The 18581-nt window shown below is 44.4% G+C and overlaps 2 protein-coding genes across 6 annotated transcripts in view; one reads left to right on the forward strand and one right to left on the reverse strand.

The window, feature by feature from the left end:
* pcca (propionyl-CoA carboxylase subunit alpha) overlaps positions 1-7148 on the forward strand; it is a 437485-nt gene extending 430337 nt beyond the window's left edge. Inside the window, exons 23-24 of the mRNA XM_033023091.1 lie at positions 4673-4750; positions 5831-7148. Coding sequence (XP_032878982.1) covers positions 4673-4750; positions 5831-5899 — 147 coding nt within the window. The 3' untranslated portion in view covers positions 5900-7148. The remainder of the gene's footprint in view (positions 1-4672; positions 4751-5830) is intronic.
* Positions 7132-17003, reverse strand: ggact (gamma-glutamylamine cyclotransferase). Of its 5 annotated transcripts, none has more exons than XM_033023092.1 (3): positions 16847-17003; positions 14443-14569; positions 7132-7716 (listed from the first exon to the last, which is right to left on the reverse strand). In XM_033023092.1, exons 2-3 carry the CDS (start codon positions 14528-14530, stop codon positions 7238-7240), a joined length of 567 nt encoding a protein of 188 aa, XP_032878983.1. In that variant the 5' UTR covers positions 14531-14569; positions 16847-17003; the 3' UTR covers positions 7132-7237. The 5 variants fall into 5 exon arrangements, with proteins under 5 accessions (XP_032878983.1, XP_032878984.1, XP_032878985.1 ...); XM_033023093.1 differs by lacking the exon at positions 16847-17003 and adding an exon at positions 16703-16752; XM_033023094.1 differs by lacking the exon at positions 16847-17003 and adding an exon at positions 16563-16584.
* Between the last annotated feature and the right edge of the window lie 1578 nt (positions 17004-18581).

Consider the following 18581-nt stretch of genomic DNA (forward strand, 5'->3'; position numbering starts at 1 on the left):
CTGAAGAAGGGTCTCGACCCGAAACCTCACCCATTCCTTCTCCCCAGAGATGCTGCCGATCCTGCTGTTACTCCAGCTTTTTGTGTCTATCCCAGGAATCTATGTGATTAATCTCTATTGCACCCCCTACTCCCGAAGTATATGCTTCCCTCTGTAGGAAGTCCACATCCGTTTCTTAGATCTAATACGATACTACCTTTGTTGGAATTGGCAAGATCATTTTTGGTTGTTTTTCATGTCTTGAACTGTGTATTAATTCAATAGTTCACTGTTGCTGTTTTTCTGTTGTATCATTTTATATTGTATTCCCATGCTTGTATTCACTGGAATTTAGGATGAGAGGGCGTCATATAGAAAAATATAAAATTCTTAAAGGATTGGACAGGCTAGATGTAGGAAAAATGTTCCCAATGTTGGGGGAATCCAGAACCTGTGGGTCACAATTTAAGAATAAGGTGTAGGCCATTTAGGACTGAAATGAGGAAAGAAAAAATCACAGTTGTGAATGTGTGGAATTCTCTGCCACAGAAGGCAGTGGAGGCTGATTCACTGGATGCATTCAAAAGAGAGTTAGATAGAGCTCCTAGGGCTAGCTGAATCAAGGGATATGGGGAGAAGGCAGGAACGGGGTACTGATTGTGGATGATCAGCCATGATCACATTGAATGGCGGTGCTGGCTCGAAGGGCCGAATGGCCTACTCCTGCACCAATTGTCTGTGTATCTATGTAACAACGTTCTCGGCTGATCGAACGATGCGCTGCAGCCTCTAGATGACATCCTTGGTGGCTGAGCCAAATCTGACCATGATGGAGAAGGTGAGGACAGACTCTATGATGGTAGTGTAAAACTGGACCATCATTGCCTGTGGCAGGTTGTGTTTTCTCAGCTGCTGCAGGAAGTACATCTTCTGTTGGGCCTTTTTGACTGTGGAGTCAATGGTGGCCTCCCATTGTGTCCCTGGAGATGATGGTTCCAAGGAACATGACTCCACAGTTGTGACTGTAGTGTTGTTTATGATGAGGAGGGGAAGCTCTCCTAAAGTCTACAATAAATTCCACTATCTTAAGAACATTGAACTGCAGGTTGTTGTGATAGCACTAAGACGTCAGCTGTGTCACTTCCTGTCTGTAGGCAGATTCCTCCCCATCCTGGATCAGTCGAATCAGGGTTGTGTCATCTGCAAACTTGAGAAGCTTGACAGAGGAGTCTGTGGACGCGCAGTTGTTGGTGTAGAGAGAGTAAAGGAGAGGGGAGAGTACACAGCCTTGCCGTGCTCCTATTCTGAGGGTCAGCGGGTCCCAGATGTACTTTCCCAGCCTCACATGTCTGTTAGGAAGTTGGGGATCCACTGACAGAGGGGTTCAGGCAGTCACCTGGGAGAGTTTGGAGTGTGGTAGCTTAGGTAGTTCGGCATGTTCCCAGCAACCTTCACCAACTTCTACAGATGTGCCGTGGAAAGCATTTTATCGGGATGCATCCAAGACCGCAATAAATTGCTGAGAGTTGGGGACGTAGCCCAGACCATCTCTTCCATTAACTCCAGCCTCACTCCCTGTTCTCCTCTCTCCCATCAGGCAAGAGGTACAGAAGTTTTAAAATGCATACCTCCAGATTCAGGGGCAGTTTCTTCCCAGCTGTTTTCAGACAGCTGAACCGACTTTTAACCAGCTAGACTGCGGTCCTGACCTCCCATTTACCTCTGGAGACCTTTGAATGATCTTTATCTTGCACTAAATGTTGTACCCTTGGTCTGTACACTGTGGACAGCTTGATTGTAATCATGTATAGTCTTCGATGACTGGAGAGCACGCATCAAAAAGCTTGTCACTGTACTTCGGTACACATGGCAATAATTATAAACTCATCTATACTATTGGGTGGAGAGATGACGACATTTGCAGCAGTGTTTGGAGGATAGCTGGGGCTTGAATGTTTTGTTTCAACCACTTGTAAAATAAAAATGTTGCATTTGATTTTACACTATTTGACTTCTTAGCAATGTCTAGTTGTGTTTGTGTGTGGGCTTTGTCAATGATTTGTCTGGGGAACTCTACTTGAATAGATTTATAGGCAGCAAAGGGCAGATTTAGAATTGTACAGCCCAGAAACAGGCTCTTCTGCCTAACACGGCCACGGTGACCTTTTTGCCCATCTAATTGTCTCTTAAACAGAAGGTTTGTACCTGACTCCACCACCTCCTCTGGCAGCATGTTCCACATATCAACCATTGTACGTAAAGAACTTACTCCTCAGTTCCCCTTTAAAACTCCTCTCACCTTAAACCTAAGACCTCTTGCTATTATTAACCGCTTACAATGAAGGTTAACAATTTAATTTTGATTTATTATAGAATCCATAAGGGCAGTACAATCCGTACTCAGTTGTGCAAGTAAATGTGTCCTGTCAAAGGTTCCACCTGGCAAGGAGTCTTAGCAAACTACCTTGGATGTTCGGGGAATTTCAGAAAGCTGCAGTTCCATCGCAAGGCATGCTGCAGAGCCCAGCTGCGTTTGTAGGCAGGAAATCCCATGTGAAGCTCAGCTCATATGTTGGGGCTTCTACATTTGTACAAAATCTCAGAACCTACAGGGGCTGTCCCACTGCGGCAACCTAATCCGTGAGTTAAGAAGAGTGTCTTCGACCTTCAAGCTCGAGGGCACTCGCCTGGAAAACCTCGAGCTGGATCAACCGTCCGAGTTGAAACCGCGAGCTGGATCGATCGACCGACCGCACACACAAACACATCGCAAAGGCGGGGGCCAGGGAAAGCGGGGGAGCGCTGTCTGAAATTCACACCCGCGATGAAGAGCAAGGTAAAAGATGGCTGGCACAGTTCGGTAAGTCCTTTAGAGAGCGCGGAGGAGGGGAGGGAGAGAAGGAGTGGAGACACTTTTAAGAAGTATAATAAAGTTTAGCGGGCATTTTACCTACCGGTTGGTTTTCCTTGGTCCTGAAAACTCCAATGAGCCAATTAAAATGCCCGGTCAGCGAAGGAGATTGCCTACAGCTGCCCTCGACTGCCTGTAACTAAATAGCGATCCCACTCCACTACGAGTTCAAAAGAACCACGCCGACCAAATTTTCCACGTGGAAAATTTCTCAACATGCTGAAAAATTTCCACGACATAGCTGGGGCCGTGAGTATGCGGGAACTTCCCTCGAGCATGAAGGAGAGTTCCAGTGACCTCATAAAACCTCCTAGGACCACGTGTTGACCATGCTGCACGTTTGAATCGAGGGGAAACTCTTCTAAACTCGCAGATTAGGTCGCCGCAGTGGGACAGCCCCTTACCAGCATTCACACCTCCAGCCCCAACCAGCGGACCAGACAAATGAGTGCAGCAGCATCTATGGAGCGAAGGAAATAGGCAACGTTTCGGGCCGAAATCCTGAAGGGTTTCGGCCCGAAACGTTGCCTATTTCCTTCGCTCCATAGATGCTGCTGCACCCACTGAGTTTCTCCAGCTTTTTTGTGTACCTTCGATTTTCCAGCATCTGCAGTTCCTTCTTGGACGACCAGACAAATGAGCTGTGAAATCCGCATCATTTGTTTGCAACTCTTTCATCTGGAACAATGGACTGGAATTACCCAATCATCCACCGTTCCAGGTGTCCCAGCCGCCGAAAGGACTCTCCCGAAGCCGGGGCAACACCACCCGGTGAGAACGGTCAGGAACATCGGGCCTCCGTAGAGGCAATTGCGGTGGCCTCAATAGGCCTGACTTTGGGGTGAACATGGGGTGGGGACTGGACATTGTGCCTTCCCTCACAGTGCTATCCACTGTGGGGGGATGATTTTTTTTTTTTGTCTAATTGTAATCCTGTAAGTCTGTGTCCAAGATGGCTGCCGTGAAGAGAGAGTGGACGCTGGCGCGCTTTGGCTGCCGCTGTTCTCTCTTCACACTGTGTTTTTGATTTTCTGTTTTTGGATTGAATTCTGTTTTTAATTTGTGTCTCTGTGATGTCTTTATTACTTATTTTATTCCGATTATATGTTTTTATTCCGATTAATATGTAAGGTGTCCTTGAGATGTCTGAAAGGCGCCCATTAAATAAAATTTATTATTATTATTATTATCCTCATTGTGATTGAAGAACAAATGTGGTGAGCTCAATACAGGTGTACAGATTTGCATCGTGCTTGAGCATCACCTCCGTGGTAATTTAATACAGACAAGGGAGCATAAAGTGCTTCTAACAACTCATTTAGTCTCACCCCATCGGAGATATTCTCTCTATTCTACCCATCCCTCCCCTACCACCCCTGCTACTGAAATTAACCCGTTTTCTCTCTTTTGTTCTGACTAAGGGTCTTCAAACTGAAACGTTATCTGTTTCTCTCCCCACAGTCGCTACCTGAACCGCTGTGTTTTTTTCAGATTTCCAGCATCTGCAGCGTTTTTGATTTTCACTTAAAGGTGAACTGAATCGGCATTGGGGACTAAATAGCTTGCATGGCAACAGGACTGAACTCTATGCAGCTACAATATCCTCATTTGCCCAAATGTCTAATTCTGAGTCGTTCTCGTGCTACAAATGTGTGAATCAAGTTGGGGTTTTTTTTGGAAGTGTTAGAATGTTGGTTTAATTTTTTGTAAATTCTTTTGTCTGTTTACCTACATCAGTTTTTTTTAATTAAAGCATCTTTCCATTAAACAAATCTTGTGCAGGTTTCAAAAGGTCAGGAGGTCTGTGTAATCGAAGCAATGAAAATGCAGAACAGTTTGATGGCAACTAAATCTGGGAAGGTAGGTTTACCTTAGCCGATTTAACATTCAATTATTTTCTTAATCGTGAATAAAATATGGTTTAAGACAGTGGTTCTCAAATGGGGGTACGCGTACCCCTGGGGGTACGTGAAGGCACTCCAGGGGGTACGAGAGATTTTAAAATATAGGCCTACATATATGTAGGCCTATATTTTTGCACTGGTTAGGGGGTACTTGGCTGAAAAAATATTTCACAGGGGGTACATCACTGAAAAAAGATTGAGAACCACTGGTTTAAGGGATAGGGCATAGTTGGAAAAGTTACATTGCTATGACTCACTGTGGCTGTGAATCTTGGTGTTAATACAGGAGATAGTTTTGACTGTGGGCTGTTCAGTAAGAGTAGACATGAAGGCTGTCAGTTAATTACTTTTAATTGGAATATTGAGGGTCATCCTTGCAGCTGCCTACAACAGTCTGAAGGAGGGTCTCGACCCGAAACATCACCCATTCCTTCTCTCCAGAGATGCTGCCTGCCCCGCTGAGTTACTCCAGCTTTTTGTGCCTATCTTCTTGCGAATGCTGGTCTCTTATGAAAATGATTAAATAATCCCACTTAAAGGCATAAGTAAAAAGCTGTTTAAATTGAAAATGCCGATCAGACACTAAGACTCAGGACCTCGAGCAGTTAGGAAGCAGCTTCTGGATTTTATGTATCAATCTTAAGATATTGCTTCAACTAGCAGTTTTTCGAGGTTGCAATCATTCCAGCTTAATTATAAACTCTTGAGATAGTTCATGATTTGGCAAGACCTGGTCTTCCCTCACTAATTCATATTGATCTAATTAATGAAATTCAAATAAAGAGTGTAAAATGAAGTGTAATGCAGGTTAGAAACAGAATCTAATTTGTGATCGGCTACATTTAAAAAAATGTAACCTAAGCAGTAATGAGGAATATACTGAAGAGGGTTGCAGCATCTGCAGAGAAGCAACATTAATTATTCAATCAATGACCTATTAAAATATGTCTTGTGTGTTTGCAGACAACAGCATTATATTGATCGGCATGTCTATTTCTAGGACGGTGCCTTAACCATTTTGATCTCCTTTCTCTAGGTTAAAGTGATAAACTGCAAGCCAGGAGACACCGTGGGAGAAGGAGATGTTCTCATGGAATTTGAGTGACGTCCATTTTACAGAGGAGTGTTTTAGAAGATTTACTTTGCATCATGTCTCCAGATTTTTGATCATAACTCTGATCTACAACTCCAGTACACATTCCGATATGGATTTTTTTATGATGCCTCTAATAATTTATTCACTTTTGCAGAATGGGGGAAAAAGTGTTTTGTAGCGTAGGTCAGTCAGAAAGCAGTTCAGTACTTTCACAGTTGTCCTGAACGGTTGATTACAATAGTAAATCACTAACAGAATACAGACAAATTTTTTCAGAAGTGACTTCCTCAGAACTGAATCCAGATGAGATTGTCCATGAAATAAGGTTACTTTGTTTTTTGTGTTCAATCTGCCCACTTGATTGATGCTGCTACTGGTCTTATTGGCAGATGCTGATAAAAATGATTCTGACGTTTAATCCACCAAAACCATACAAATTAAATTGAGGCCATTCAGTCCCTCAAGCTTGCTATGCCATCAAATAAGGTTGTAGCTTTTCTGATTTCAACCCCTTGCTGATCAAGAATCCATCTGTCTCTGCCCCAGAAATAGTCAAGGATCCTGAAATTTTTTCCTCAAAAAGTACATTCTGAAAGAAAATAATTGCCAATCTCCTTTTAAATGGGCATCCTCTTATTCTTAAAGGGAACCTCTACTTTCTCAATTTTGCCACAAGATGCTACAACCTCTCCCCATCCACTCAGGCAGGCCTCACTCCCACAGCAGCTGTGTTGACAATGCAATGGGTGGAATTGTTTTTTTTTGTTGCCTAATTTTGTGACTACATTACATTGTATTGGCCTGGAGCACCCAGTATTTACTATCATATGAGGTTAGAGATAAAATGCTGGAGTAACTCAGCGGGACAGGCAGCATCCCTGCCTGACACCATTTTGTGTCTACCTTCGATTTAAACCAGCATCTGCAGTTCTTTCCTACACAGCACTGTGATGAGTCATCTCACCCTCAAAAATACAGCATTGCTGCAAGGTCAGCATTTGCTCAGGTCTGCACTGTGATCTGACAATAATAATGCTTCCCACAACATTGTTTGCAGCCTGCTACCATGCTCTGACTTAAATGGGGCTGACAACTCCAAATCTGTAAGTAAAACAGCCTTCAAAAATGCAGAGCCAAGATTGAAAGTAACCAATGCAAAGATGGATGAATGTGCCTACCTTGAATAATGACTTACCTGTACATTTCTAATCTTAACCAATGAAATAAAAAAAAGATACAGATTTGGTGTGGAATAAAATTTAATAAACTTGAGACATAATTGACAGAATTATTTGTATAAATGAATCAAGATTGAAAATCTAACATGTCGCCCAATAACGCTTCTATTTACCTATAGTCACGTATGACGTATTTTGGCTGCCCTAACTTCCCGAAGGCATCATAGGTGCTGTAGAAAGGAAGCTTTAACCACTCTCTGTCATATGTACTGGTGCAGTACACAAAGCACAGGATCATTCCATCGGCATCGGGCTGAACGTACAGCCTCTTGTCCGTAGCTTTCCACTCCACCGTGCGGATCTTCACCTGCTTGCGCTGGTACATTTCTGGGCAACCTTCAAACTCATCCAAGAATTGCAGCAGTTGAGAATCAACGGTGTAAATATCCCCAGTGACTAGCTGTCCCGATCCTGGTTCGTTCAGCAAAAAGGGGATGTTAAATTTTCCTGCAACGACTAGCGGATACTTTTCAACTGTAACGCCACTGCCGCAAGACTTCCCCTTCCCCTTGATTCCACTGATCATGTAGTGGTGGTTGGGCTGGCCTTGCTTGAGAGTGCCGTACACAAACACGCTAGTCATTTTGCCTGCAGATTACAAAATCAAGTAGTTTTAGACAGTTGGAAAAACAAGAGAATTTGAAAAATCATGAACCTAAAATAACACTTTTTATTTAAGCGGTGGTGCTTAAAAGGGGAATAATTATAAGGCAGACGCACTGAACATAATCCTGCCTTTGTCATCAGCAGTTATACTTCCTGCTTAACAAACGTAAGGGTAAGGTATTCTGGGAAAGTGCAAGACATTCAGGATCAGGTTTTGTGCCATCCCAAAGTGAATGCATAATACATTTTAAATTTAGTTTGTGGGAAGTATTACATTACAGAAGCAGATCGTTTGATACACACCCGCCTCGTCTCAGCCTCTCTATCTACCCTGCCACTTCCTTCTCTGCTGTGTGCTAATTCAGCTTCCCCTTCGACCTAATTTATGTTCTTCACCTCCGCCCCTTCCGGTGGGAACGAGTTCCACAGCCTCTGATGCAACTGTGGCTGAGACAACAATAAATTAAACAAGACCTTTTTGTTTGGCCATGTCATCTTATTGCTTAGATGTGAATGACAGGGCTTAAGAGCAAGCAGCAGAGGCGGGGACACTCCCTGTGAACAGAAATGAATGTGAATATCTTCTTTCGCAAGACTTAGATTGGAATGCAAAGCCAAAATTCTCCAATGACAAGATCCATGTATAAAAATGTTTTCAGAAAGCAAGTGTTTGAACATGACTGCATTTAACTTGGAATTCTGTCATCTCCTAATTCAAAGTTCTGCAAGGCAATTAAAGACACCCGACTCTTCACCCATACGGATTGTGTAAAGTTCCCCTCCTTCCACCCCTTTTCCCTTCCCCGTCTGGTTCACAATCCGTGCTGAAGCACACGGGACAAGACGCTGACTCACGTTGGCTACTGCCTGGGTAAAGTGCATTTGCAGTGTCCACTCGTTGCTGAGACCTCAGTCCATCTCCGCTGCACCAATGTTCTTGGTTAAAGGTCATGCAGGGAACACACATGCCAGATTTTGCTGCAAGACTCTTCACAATTCAACATATGAGTGATACGGTGTGGAAACAGGCCCTTCAGCCCAACTTGCCCACACCGGCCAACATGTCCCAGTTACACAAGACCCACCTGCCTGCGCTTGGTCCATATCCCTCCATGCCTGTCCTATCCATGTACCTGTCTCAATGTTTCTTAAACGATGGGATAGTTCCAGCCTCAACAACCTCCTCTGGCAGCTCGTTCCATACTCCCATCACCCTTTGTGCGAAAACGTTACCTCTCAGATTCCCATTAAATCTTTTCCCCTTCACCTTGAAGCTATGTCCTCTGGTCCTCGATTTCCGTACTCTGGGCATCTCCCGCATCTATTCCTCTCATGATTTTGTACACCTCTATAAATGATCACCCCTCATCCTCCTGCGCTCCAAGGAATAGAGACCCAGCCTACTCAACCTCTCCCTATAGCTCACACCCTCTAGTCCTGGCAACATCCTCGTAAATTTTTTCTGAACCTTTTCAAGGTTGACAATATATTTCCTATAACATGGTGCCCAGAACTGAACACAATATTCTAAATGCGGTCTCACCAATGTCTTATAAAACTGCAACATGACCTCTCTACTTCTGTACTCAATACTCTGACTGATGAAGGCCAATGTGCCAAAAGCCTTTTTGACCACCTTATCTACTTGCGACTCGACCTTCAAGAAACCATGCACCTGCACTCCTAGATCACTCTGCTTTACAACACTACTCAGAGGCCTACCATACTGTGTAGCAAAGATCATAGAGTGGAGCAAGATAGACCACTCCTGCAAAATGCAATGGACTGACGTGTAGTACGCAACGGAGCGTAACTGCCGCCATTTCAGTAAACCCGACCCAACTTCAGTTATGCCTCTCGCAGTGTAATCAGCGTTGCGGGGGAATAGTTTGTGTTTACTATGTTTATAGTATCTTTGCTTGGACACTATGTAATATTATGTTTATTATAACACTTAGAATACTATGTTTATAGTATCTTTGCCTGGTGCCCTGCACACAGACTGCATATCCAGCCCCCCCGGTGCAACACTCACAGACTCTGCTGCCAGAAGGCAGACTATTAAATCAATCCGGAGCTTAACACGATCACTGTCACTGCACAGACTCTGCTAACCAGAAGACAAGTTATTGAGTCAGGATGAAGTTTCAGTACACGGAACTCAGCTACCGGAATCCCACAATGGGGATACCAGCCCCAGCGCTAACAGTCCATCTTCCACCTCTCTCAGCCAGTAACAACGTTTCCACCCGCGGCAGTGACACCGATCCTGGCGATCCCTGCACAAGTCACTGTTCACAGCGGAGAGAAACTGTCCTCACTATATGTCCTCACGATAAAGGCATTCGTAGCTCCGGGACAGGATGTGCGCAGAGAGGGGTGAACAAACACACAAGGAATCATCTCACTGGGGAGTGTGAGGTAACTCACAGAGCATCTATGATCTTTGTCACAGAGAGCGGAGAGAGAGTGGGTGGGAGGAAGGGAGAGAAAGGGGGAGGGAGAGGGGAGGAAGCCGACAGGAAGGGGAGGAGAGGGCGGGGAGAAAGGGGGAGAGAGGGAGGGACGGTGAGGGAGGAGGGAGAAAGGGTGGAAAGGAGAGATGGGGAAGGAGAGAGGAGTGAGAAGGGGAGGGAGAGGAGAGAAGGGAGAGGGAGGGAAGAACGGACAATAGGAAGAGGCGAAGGTGGACACCGAGGCAGAAGGGAGTGGAGAGGGATCACGGAAGGAAAGTAGGGAGGAGAAGGGGGGGAAGAGCGAGGGAAAGGACAGGGTCAGAACGAGAGACAGCAAGAGAGAGGGTAGAGGGAGAGGTCGGGGGAGGGAAGAGAGAACTGCGGGGACAAGCGGGTATGAACGCGAGGCCATGAGAGGAGAGGTGGGCAGACGGAGAGACTGAAATGAAACTGAGAGATGAAGTAGCGAGAGTGAGAGGGGACGATGTGGGGTTTTACACTAGAGGCCAAGAGGAGGCAGCAAAAAAAAAAGACGATTTGTGTGGTATTAGGTAAAATAATAGCAATATGAAGACGCCATGACCAAAGCAAAGTTACTAGAGTGGAGACGGAAGCCAGTTACGGAAATGGTGCTAAAGATTACCCATGACCTACTACGGTTTTTCGTGGAGTGGACTATCTTGCTCTATGATCTTTGCTGTGCAGGTCCTGCCTATGTTAGACGTCCCAAAATGTAACACCTCACACTTCTCTGTATTAAATTCCAACCATCCCTCAGCCCATCTGGCCAATCGATCCAGATCCTGCTGAAATCTTTCACAATCATCTTCACTATCTGCAAAACCACTCACTTTTGTATCATCAGCAAACTTGCTAATCTTGCCCTTGTATGTTCTCATCCAAATCATTGATGTAGATGACTTAACAGTAACGGGCCCAGCACCGAACCCTTTGGCACTCCGCTAATCGCAGCTCTCACCATCCTACCACAGCTCTTCCCAAACTCTCCTGCCTATGGTTTTAACCTTCTCCGTCCTGTTCAATTACACATTCACAGACCAGCTTCTGTTGCACAGTGTATGTTTCTCGTGGAATAATACCCTCGATGCTTCCAGGAACAAACAGTAGTCCTTCCAGGATTTAACCCTAAGACACAGAAACTGCAGATGCTGGATCTTAAGTAAAACACAAAGAGCTAGAGGAACTCAGCAGATCAGGCAACATCTGGGAAGGGAATGAACATACGACGCTGCAAGGTGGGACCCTTCTTCAGACTATTAAGAATTTAACCCAACTAACTTTGTAGAGGCATTTTAAATGGATGCACAATCTACATTTACATTGGTAAAAACAGAAAATGGTGGAAATAGACAGTCAGCATCTGCAGAGAGATTATTAATAATTTAGGTTCATAACCTTTCCATCAACACAGCAATGGGAGGGCATGAATATATATTCATAACATTCCGCAAGATTGCAAATATTAACCAGCTTAGTCTCCTTTGCATTCACCACTGGTTCAAACAGTTTTAAATGAATCCAATCTTGTGTCGAATTGAACACAATGCACGAGCCCAGAAGTGACACTAGCTCGTTTCCATCTAGAACATCACAAGAAATTATTCTTGTCATATTATTGAGGCTGAAAATGTGTCCAGGAGGGACATTCATTCTGAAATCAGACACTAAGGTTACTGTGAATATCTAGCACGGAAACAGGCTGTTCGGACCCTCTGTTCCCAAAACTAAAGTCCTGCAATCCAGGCAACATCCTCATGAATCTCCCCTGCACTCTCTCCACATAATCACATTCTTCCTCTAATGTGATGTAGAATCTTGTAAAAATGCTTGTACAATCTCTTTGGATTCTCCTTTACCTTTTCTGCCAAAGCTATCTCTTGTCCCCTTTTTGGCCTCCAGATTTCCCTCTAGAGTGCTTCAATACCCACTATACTCAAGGAGTTCACTTGATACCACTTCACCCATATTAGGTCATATCCTTCTATACCATTCCAATTCAAGTGACTGTCTAAATGCCTTTTCAATTTAAAGAGACTGTCCGATTTTATCACCTCCTCTGATAGTAAGTTCCAGATATTAACCGCTGTCTGTGCAAAATAAATTTCCCCTTCAGATTACCTCTAAAATCCTTTCCTCCCATCTTAAACCTATGCCCACTTGTTTCTGATACACTTTCCTTGGGAAGTTATTATGTCTACCCTAGTTCTCTTCCTCTGGCTTCACATTTCATGCATCTTATCTCCTTATCTCACAATTGTTTGTCTTTTCATGTCAGGCCTTTGTCCACCATCCAACCTGTATCCACCTATCATTTGACAGCTTTGTGCTGCCCCCACTTCTATTCCAACTTTCTGCTCCCTACTAAAATCAATCCGAAGGGTCTGACCTGAAACGTCACTTATCCATGTCCTTCAGAGATGCTGTCTGACCCGCTGTTACTCCAGCACTTTGTATCATTTTTTTGTAAACCAGCATCTGCAGTTCCCTGTATGTCTGTCTCTCTCACAATTGTATATGCATCAATGCACAAAATCAATGTTTCAATTCATTCAATCAATGCTGAAGATCATACCAACACCAGGATAGCAACTGACCATTAGGAACCAAATGCCTTCTCTCCGACAACATAGGAATTGTGATTCATCTGACAAAGGTCCAAGAGAGGAAGAAGCAAGATCTTGAGGTAATTTAGGTCCAAGTCTGAGACAATAAAGACTTTAAAATAGTTTGGCTATATCACTGGATAACTTTAGTTCCAAGTCTAGACCAAAGTAGATGTGATTGCGTGGTTAATAAAATAATAAAATGTTAGAAGAATGGTACAAGGCACAGTTTAATCATTTCAATAAAAAGCCCAGAAATGACATCATCACCCTGGGCGACAAGTTACTTGGCCTCCTTCCAGCCTAATAATGACCTTTCCCAGAACTATTTATGCAATATGGCATGAAGTTTCCTCAATGGATTCTGATGCCTTTCTCTGCTTCTATGTCTCTTGGGATTGCTTTAAGATCCATATTCTTGCACTGCACGGAATCCAAGGGTATTAATAGGAGAACAGTCAGGAAAGTGGAAGTAAGACAGAAGATGGGCTGTATTCTCATTGAATAGTTTTATTAAGAGAAGGCAAGAGTACAAAAAAGTAGCAATGCTGAACCTTTTGTGGTAATCTCTTCTGGAGCATTGGGTCCCCTATTCAGGATGGATGGATGTCAAGGCTATGGAAAGGGTGAGAAGGTATGCATTTACTGGAACTGTCCCAGGGATGAGGGATTTCACATTTGTTGTCGTTCCCAGAACAGATAAGGTTAAGGCGAGATTTATTGGAGGAGATCAAATTAGGAACTGTTTTGAAAGAGTAAATAAGGGGTAATTGCCTCCAGGGAGAGAAAGCTGGGTGTCCACAAGACACGGAGTGTAGGATAGCCGAAGGGGGGGGGGGGGGGGGGGGGGGAAGCGGAGCAGGGAGGGGGAGAGAGTTTTTGCATGGCTGGATCTGGGACATACTACCTGATGTTGTCTATAGGCACGGAAGAATAGGCAATCAACAACCATTTACATGCATTTAGATGGACGAGCTGATTAGGGATAGTCAACACGGTTTTGTACGTGGGAGATTGTGTCTCACAAATCTGATTGCATTTTTTGCAGATGTAACCAAAAAGCCTGGACACTATTCCTTGGATCACAGGGGGATTAGGGGTGATCATGAGATGAGTGGTGAATCTCTGGAATTCTCAGAGAGTGGTGAATCTCTGGAATTCTCTGCCACAGAAGATAGTTGAGGCCAGTTCATTGGCTATATTTAAGAGGGAGTTAGATGTGGCCCTTGTGGCTAAAGGGATCAGGGGGTATGGAGAGAAGGCAGGTACAGGATACTGAGTTGGATGATCAGCCATGATCATATTGAATGGTGGTGCAGGCTCATAGGGCCGAATGGCCTACTCCTGCACCTATTTTCTATGTTTCTATGAATAGATGGGGTAAATGCACAGTTTTTTTACCCAGAGTAGGGGAATCAAGAAACAGTGGGCATATTTTTAAGGTGAGGGAAGAAAGAATTAATAGGAACACAGGCAGGTGGGACATGGGGCATGTTGGTCGGTGTGGGCAGGTTGGACGAAGGGCCTGTTTACACACAGTATGACTCACACAACAATAAAGTCAATGAAATACATTCCTTGCACAGTCCCATTTAAAAATGTGGATTATCACTATGTACTAGACTCACCAAATTTCTTCACGGTAGGGTCAGATTTTTGCCAACAATGTGTTGAAAAGCATTTAATGGTGCTCAGAACATTCTGTACGATAAGCATCCACTGAAGTGTTAGCAATTCTCATTTAACACAGTAAATCTATTGGAGAAATAGTTGAAAATTCCAAAAGATATAATCAATGTTGTAATTGCAGTCATTTACTTGCTTTAAAAGTAAAATATTGTACTTTTAAAAAGTTATTACTCAAGTCAAATTTGTAAATAGTTAAAATTCCACAGATATGTAAACTTATTACTATTAGTAAGAGCAAATCAAGAGATGGCAAAATAAAGACTATGCCAGCCAGTTAACAAAAGACTCAAGATTAGTTCATTAGATCTTATTTGTGGATAAATAATGATGCAGCCTATCTCACTTGTATTCAAGAAGGAACTGCAGATGCTGGAAGATCGAAGGTACACAAAAATGCTGGAGAAACTCAGCGGGTGCAGCAGCATATATGGAGCGAAGGAAATAGGCAACGTTTCGGGTCGAAACGTCGCCTATTTCCTTCGCTCCATAGATGCTGCTGCACCCGCTGAGTTTCTCCAGCATTTTTGTCTATCTCACTTGTACCTGTGTTTAGCCAGCACAGCATTCACAAGGATGTATTTTCACCCCAAAGTATTTACTCATATAATTCAGGCTGACAAACCCAATACAGTGCAGAGGGAGAGCGGCACTGTTTGACGTGGCAGCTTTCAGTCTAAGAGCTTTTTGCTCACTTTGATGAATGTAAATGATTCCTTAAATTTATTTTTCTGCAGCCCATGTGTCCTTATGACTCAGGAAGTCATTTCGACCCATCCCGTCTGTGCTGCCTCACTGCAATTTTCCTTGTAACCTATTCTCTCCTCTTTCCCATCAACCACTCACGCACACAATAGGGGGCAATTTTCAGGAACCAATTAACCCACAAATCTGCAAATTTTTTCGATTTGGGAGGAAACTGGAGAACCCGGGGTATACCCGTAGGGTCACTTAGAGAACATGCAAACTCCACGCAGACACTATCTAAGGCCGGGAATTGAGCTGAGTTGAGCTGGAGTTAGCGCTTCTTCTCCACGCTGGGTGTAAGCTTGGGGTCGCCAATGCTACGGGCCGGTGTCCCATCAGTCCATGGTCACGCCAGACAAGGATGGGACACTCAGGAGGGGACGGTCCAGTAGCAATTCAACAGCGCTTGTAGCACCGGAGACCCGGATTCGATCCTGATTACGGATGCCACGCAGGTCTGTGTACACGCAGCAGCTCAGCTGCCGAGAATGTTTCACCGCCGGTCCAATCTCTCCCCGTCTCCCACTTGCATCTGCCCCCTCTCGCTGCTACACCCCGCTTTCACGCTACCTCCCTCCCCCGTTCCCCAGATTAAATATATTTTTGCACATAAATTATGAATAAAGATAAGAAAATGTTTCAAATGCAAGTAATATTTTCTTATTCCAGTAGCAAACACATTAAGGATTAAATTTAAATAATAAATTCTTTAACTTTTTGAATATCTCATAATTGCAGATTAATGAACTGAACTAGAACTGGGACTGTGTAAGCAGTGTGTGAACAGCAGAACAAGGAAGGAAGCTATTGAGTTGACAGAATTCGAGATTAATTCATTGGTAGAATAGTTAATAATTTATACAGCCAGCCCTTTGTTCGCTTTTTCATTATCACAAATGGCCTTTGACAAATCCCACAATTCCGTGCGTTTTTTCGGAATACCGAACTCGCTCCATGATCTTTGTTTATTCAACCCCTCCCCTGTACCCCGAGCAAACCTTCCCCATTTCCGGTCACAAGTCATGCAGCATTGAAATAAATGCAATTTAATCGAATCCATCCGCCTTTCCTTTTTCTGAAAACAACATATTTGATGAGCTCGCACCTCCCTTCGTCGGCATTTGCATTCCTGATTATCTCGCATTTGAGCAATTTTAACTTAGTTTTAGAAGCATCTAATTGTGAGCGTTGTTTTGTAGCGCGCGCGCGTGTACTACATACAGTCGGCTGCGGTAACCCTGCTTCCCCTTCGCGTTGTTTAGCGGCAACCGGCTGGTCTCCGGGCCTCCCCGAGCCTCACATCCCGGAGGCTGACCTGTATAGTTTGCAGATATTTGCAACTGTGCACGGGGAAGGCCCGAATCCCTCGCAAAGCAACGATATCCCCAAACACCGAAATCCCCAAACACACAAATCCCCAAACACCGAAATCCCCCCAAACACACAAACACACACCAAACACTGGACACGGATCCCAAGCACGAGTTGACGAAGCGTCTGCTGCTGCGGGGCGGAAATTGGCCGCAGCCTATCAATGTAGCAATTAATCACACGGAACAACAACAAAATAGTGCCCGAGTTACCGGTCCTGATACTCACTCGCAGTCATCATGATTGTGCAAATCAGCACATTGTTTGCAGCAAAGACCCCGGGTTGCCGTCTGTGCGGTGCTGGCTGCTCGGGGGTGGCTCCTGAACGATGAAGGCGTCACTTCCCGAAGGACAGGGATCCGGTGCCCTACTTGCATGCAAAGTCGTGCAACGCGGCAGCAGCTCTCCGCGCCGCGACAGTTGCAACATTAGTTCCAGGCAAAGATCCTATAGAAGGTACACAAACATGCTGGAGAAACTCAGCGAAGCTCCATAGATGCTGCTGCTGCACCCGCTGAGTTTCTCCAGCATTTTTGTGTACCTTCGATTTTCCAGCATCTGCAGTTCCTTCTTGAACACAAAGATCCTATAGATCTTTGGTTCCAGGGAACGAAAGCACAGATTGTCTGGGCTGGCTGTTGTCTGGGCCAAAGCTCCTCTAGTATCTTTGGTCTGGGCCCTGCACAACAAAGATACTAGAGCAAAGGGCTCTATGATCTTTGCTACACACTGTCTCGGCACCTCTCTGGTTGCTGCTCTGATGGTCTATTCTGTGGAGATACTGTCTGACCCGCAGCGGTACTCCGGCACTTTGTGTCTTTTCTTTGTAAGCCAGAATCTGCAGTTAGACGTTTCTCGATCTGATGGTCTTGTTGGTTTATGTGATCTTTATCTTTTCTATTTGTTTTTTATTTTTAAGTGAGGAGAAGTATTTTTAAAGAGTTCTAGGTGTAGCAGGTACGACATGGGAGCAGTCAGGTTCGTTGCACATCTGTAGTTTGTGAAAATGTCTTGACACTGACTAAAGGTGCAATCAGGAGTCAATCAACAAACAAATGTCCTTGTGGGACTTACCTGTGAGTCTGAGAAAGCAGGGTATCCTGTGGATAGACACTTTGGAAAAGCAAAAACAGGTCCACGAGGCAGGAGACAACTCGCCGTCAAGTTAATTTGCCTATGAGGCAATTAACAAAAAATGTCCTGCCCTCTTCTCTTCCAGCTTTCTGTTTACCAGTTTTAAGACGGCCCCTGACCCCAAACGTCACCGATCCATGTTCTCCAGAGATGTTGCCCGACCCACTGAGTTACTCCAGCACTTTGTGTCTTTTTTTTGTAAGTCAACATCTGCAAAGGCACTAAATTTTGTACCGTTGTCTTCTTTCTTGAGGTAGAGGAATCGCCATGATATATTATGTTGCACAGTGGGCTAGAAAGCTCCAGCTTATGTTTCTAAACACATTTTCAAAAGCTTCCATATTTTCAGCTGAATTTCTGGAGTTTGCCAAGGCAGCTGAAAAGCCGTTTTTACCAAGTCTGGGCCTCCAATAATTGGCATTGGGTTGATGACCAGGTGCTGTGGTCTGCGCCAAAGATCTAGCGCTGTGTCTATCCCTGTCCTGAAATTTCCACTCCTCACTACCAAGGGATGAGCACAAACCCACAGAGACTGTCCTCCACTGAAGACATCCAGTGCCGCCCAAATCAGCACCATTGTCCTACACTATACTACTCATTCTAGTCATAGCCGATTTCAGATGGATGTATTCATCATGTACCTGGGCCAGGAAAAGCATAAGAATCATATCAGCACAGGCCCTTCAGCTTGTTCCAGCTTTGGAAGAGCTCGCAAACAATTCTACTCATAGTCAGAATAATACAGGCCCTTTGGCCCAACCTGTCCATGCCAAACAAGATGTCCTATATAAGATAGTCCCATTTGCCTCCTTTTGGCCCATATTCTTCT

Source organism: Amblyraja radiata, chromosome 6 (assembly GCF_010909765.2).
Source record: "Amblyraja radiata isolate CabotCenter1 chromosome 6, sAmbRad1.1.pri, whole genome shotgun sequence".
NCBI lineage: Eukaryota > Metazoa > Chordata > Chondrichthyes > Rajiformes > Rajidae > Amblyraja > Amblyraja radiata.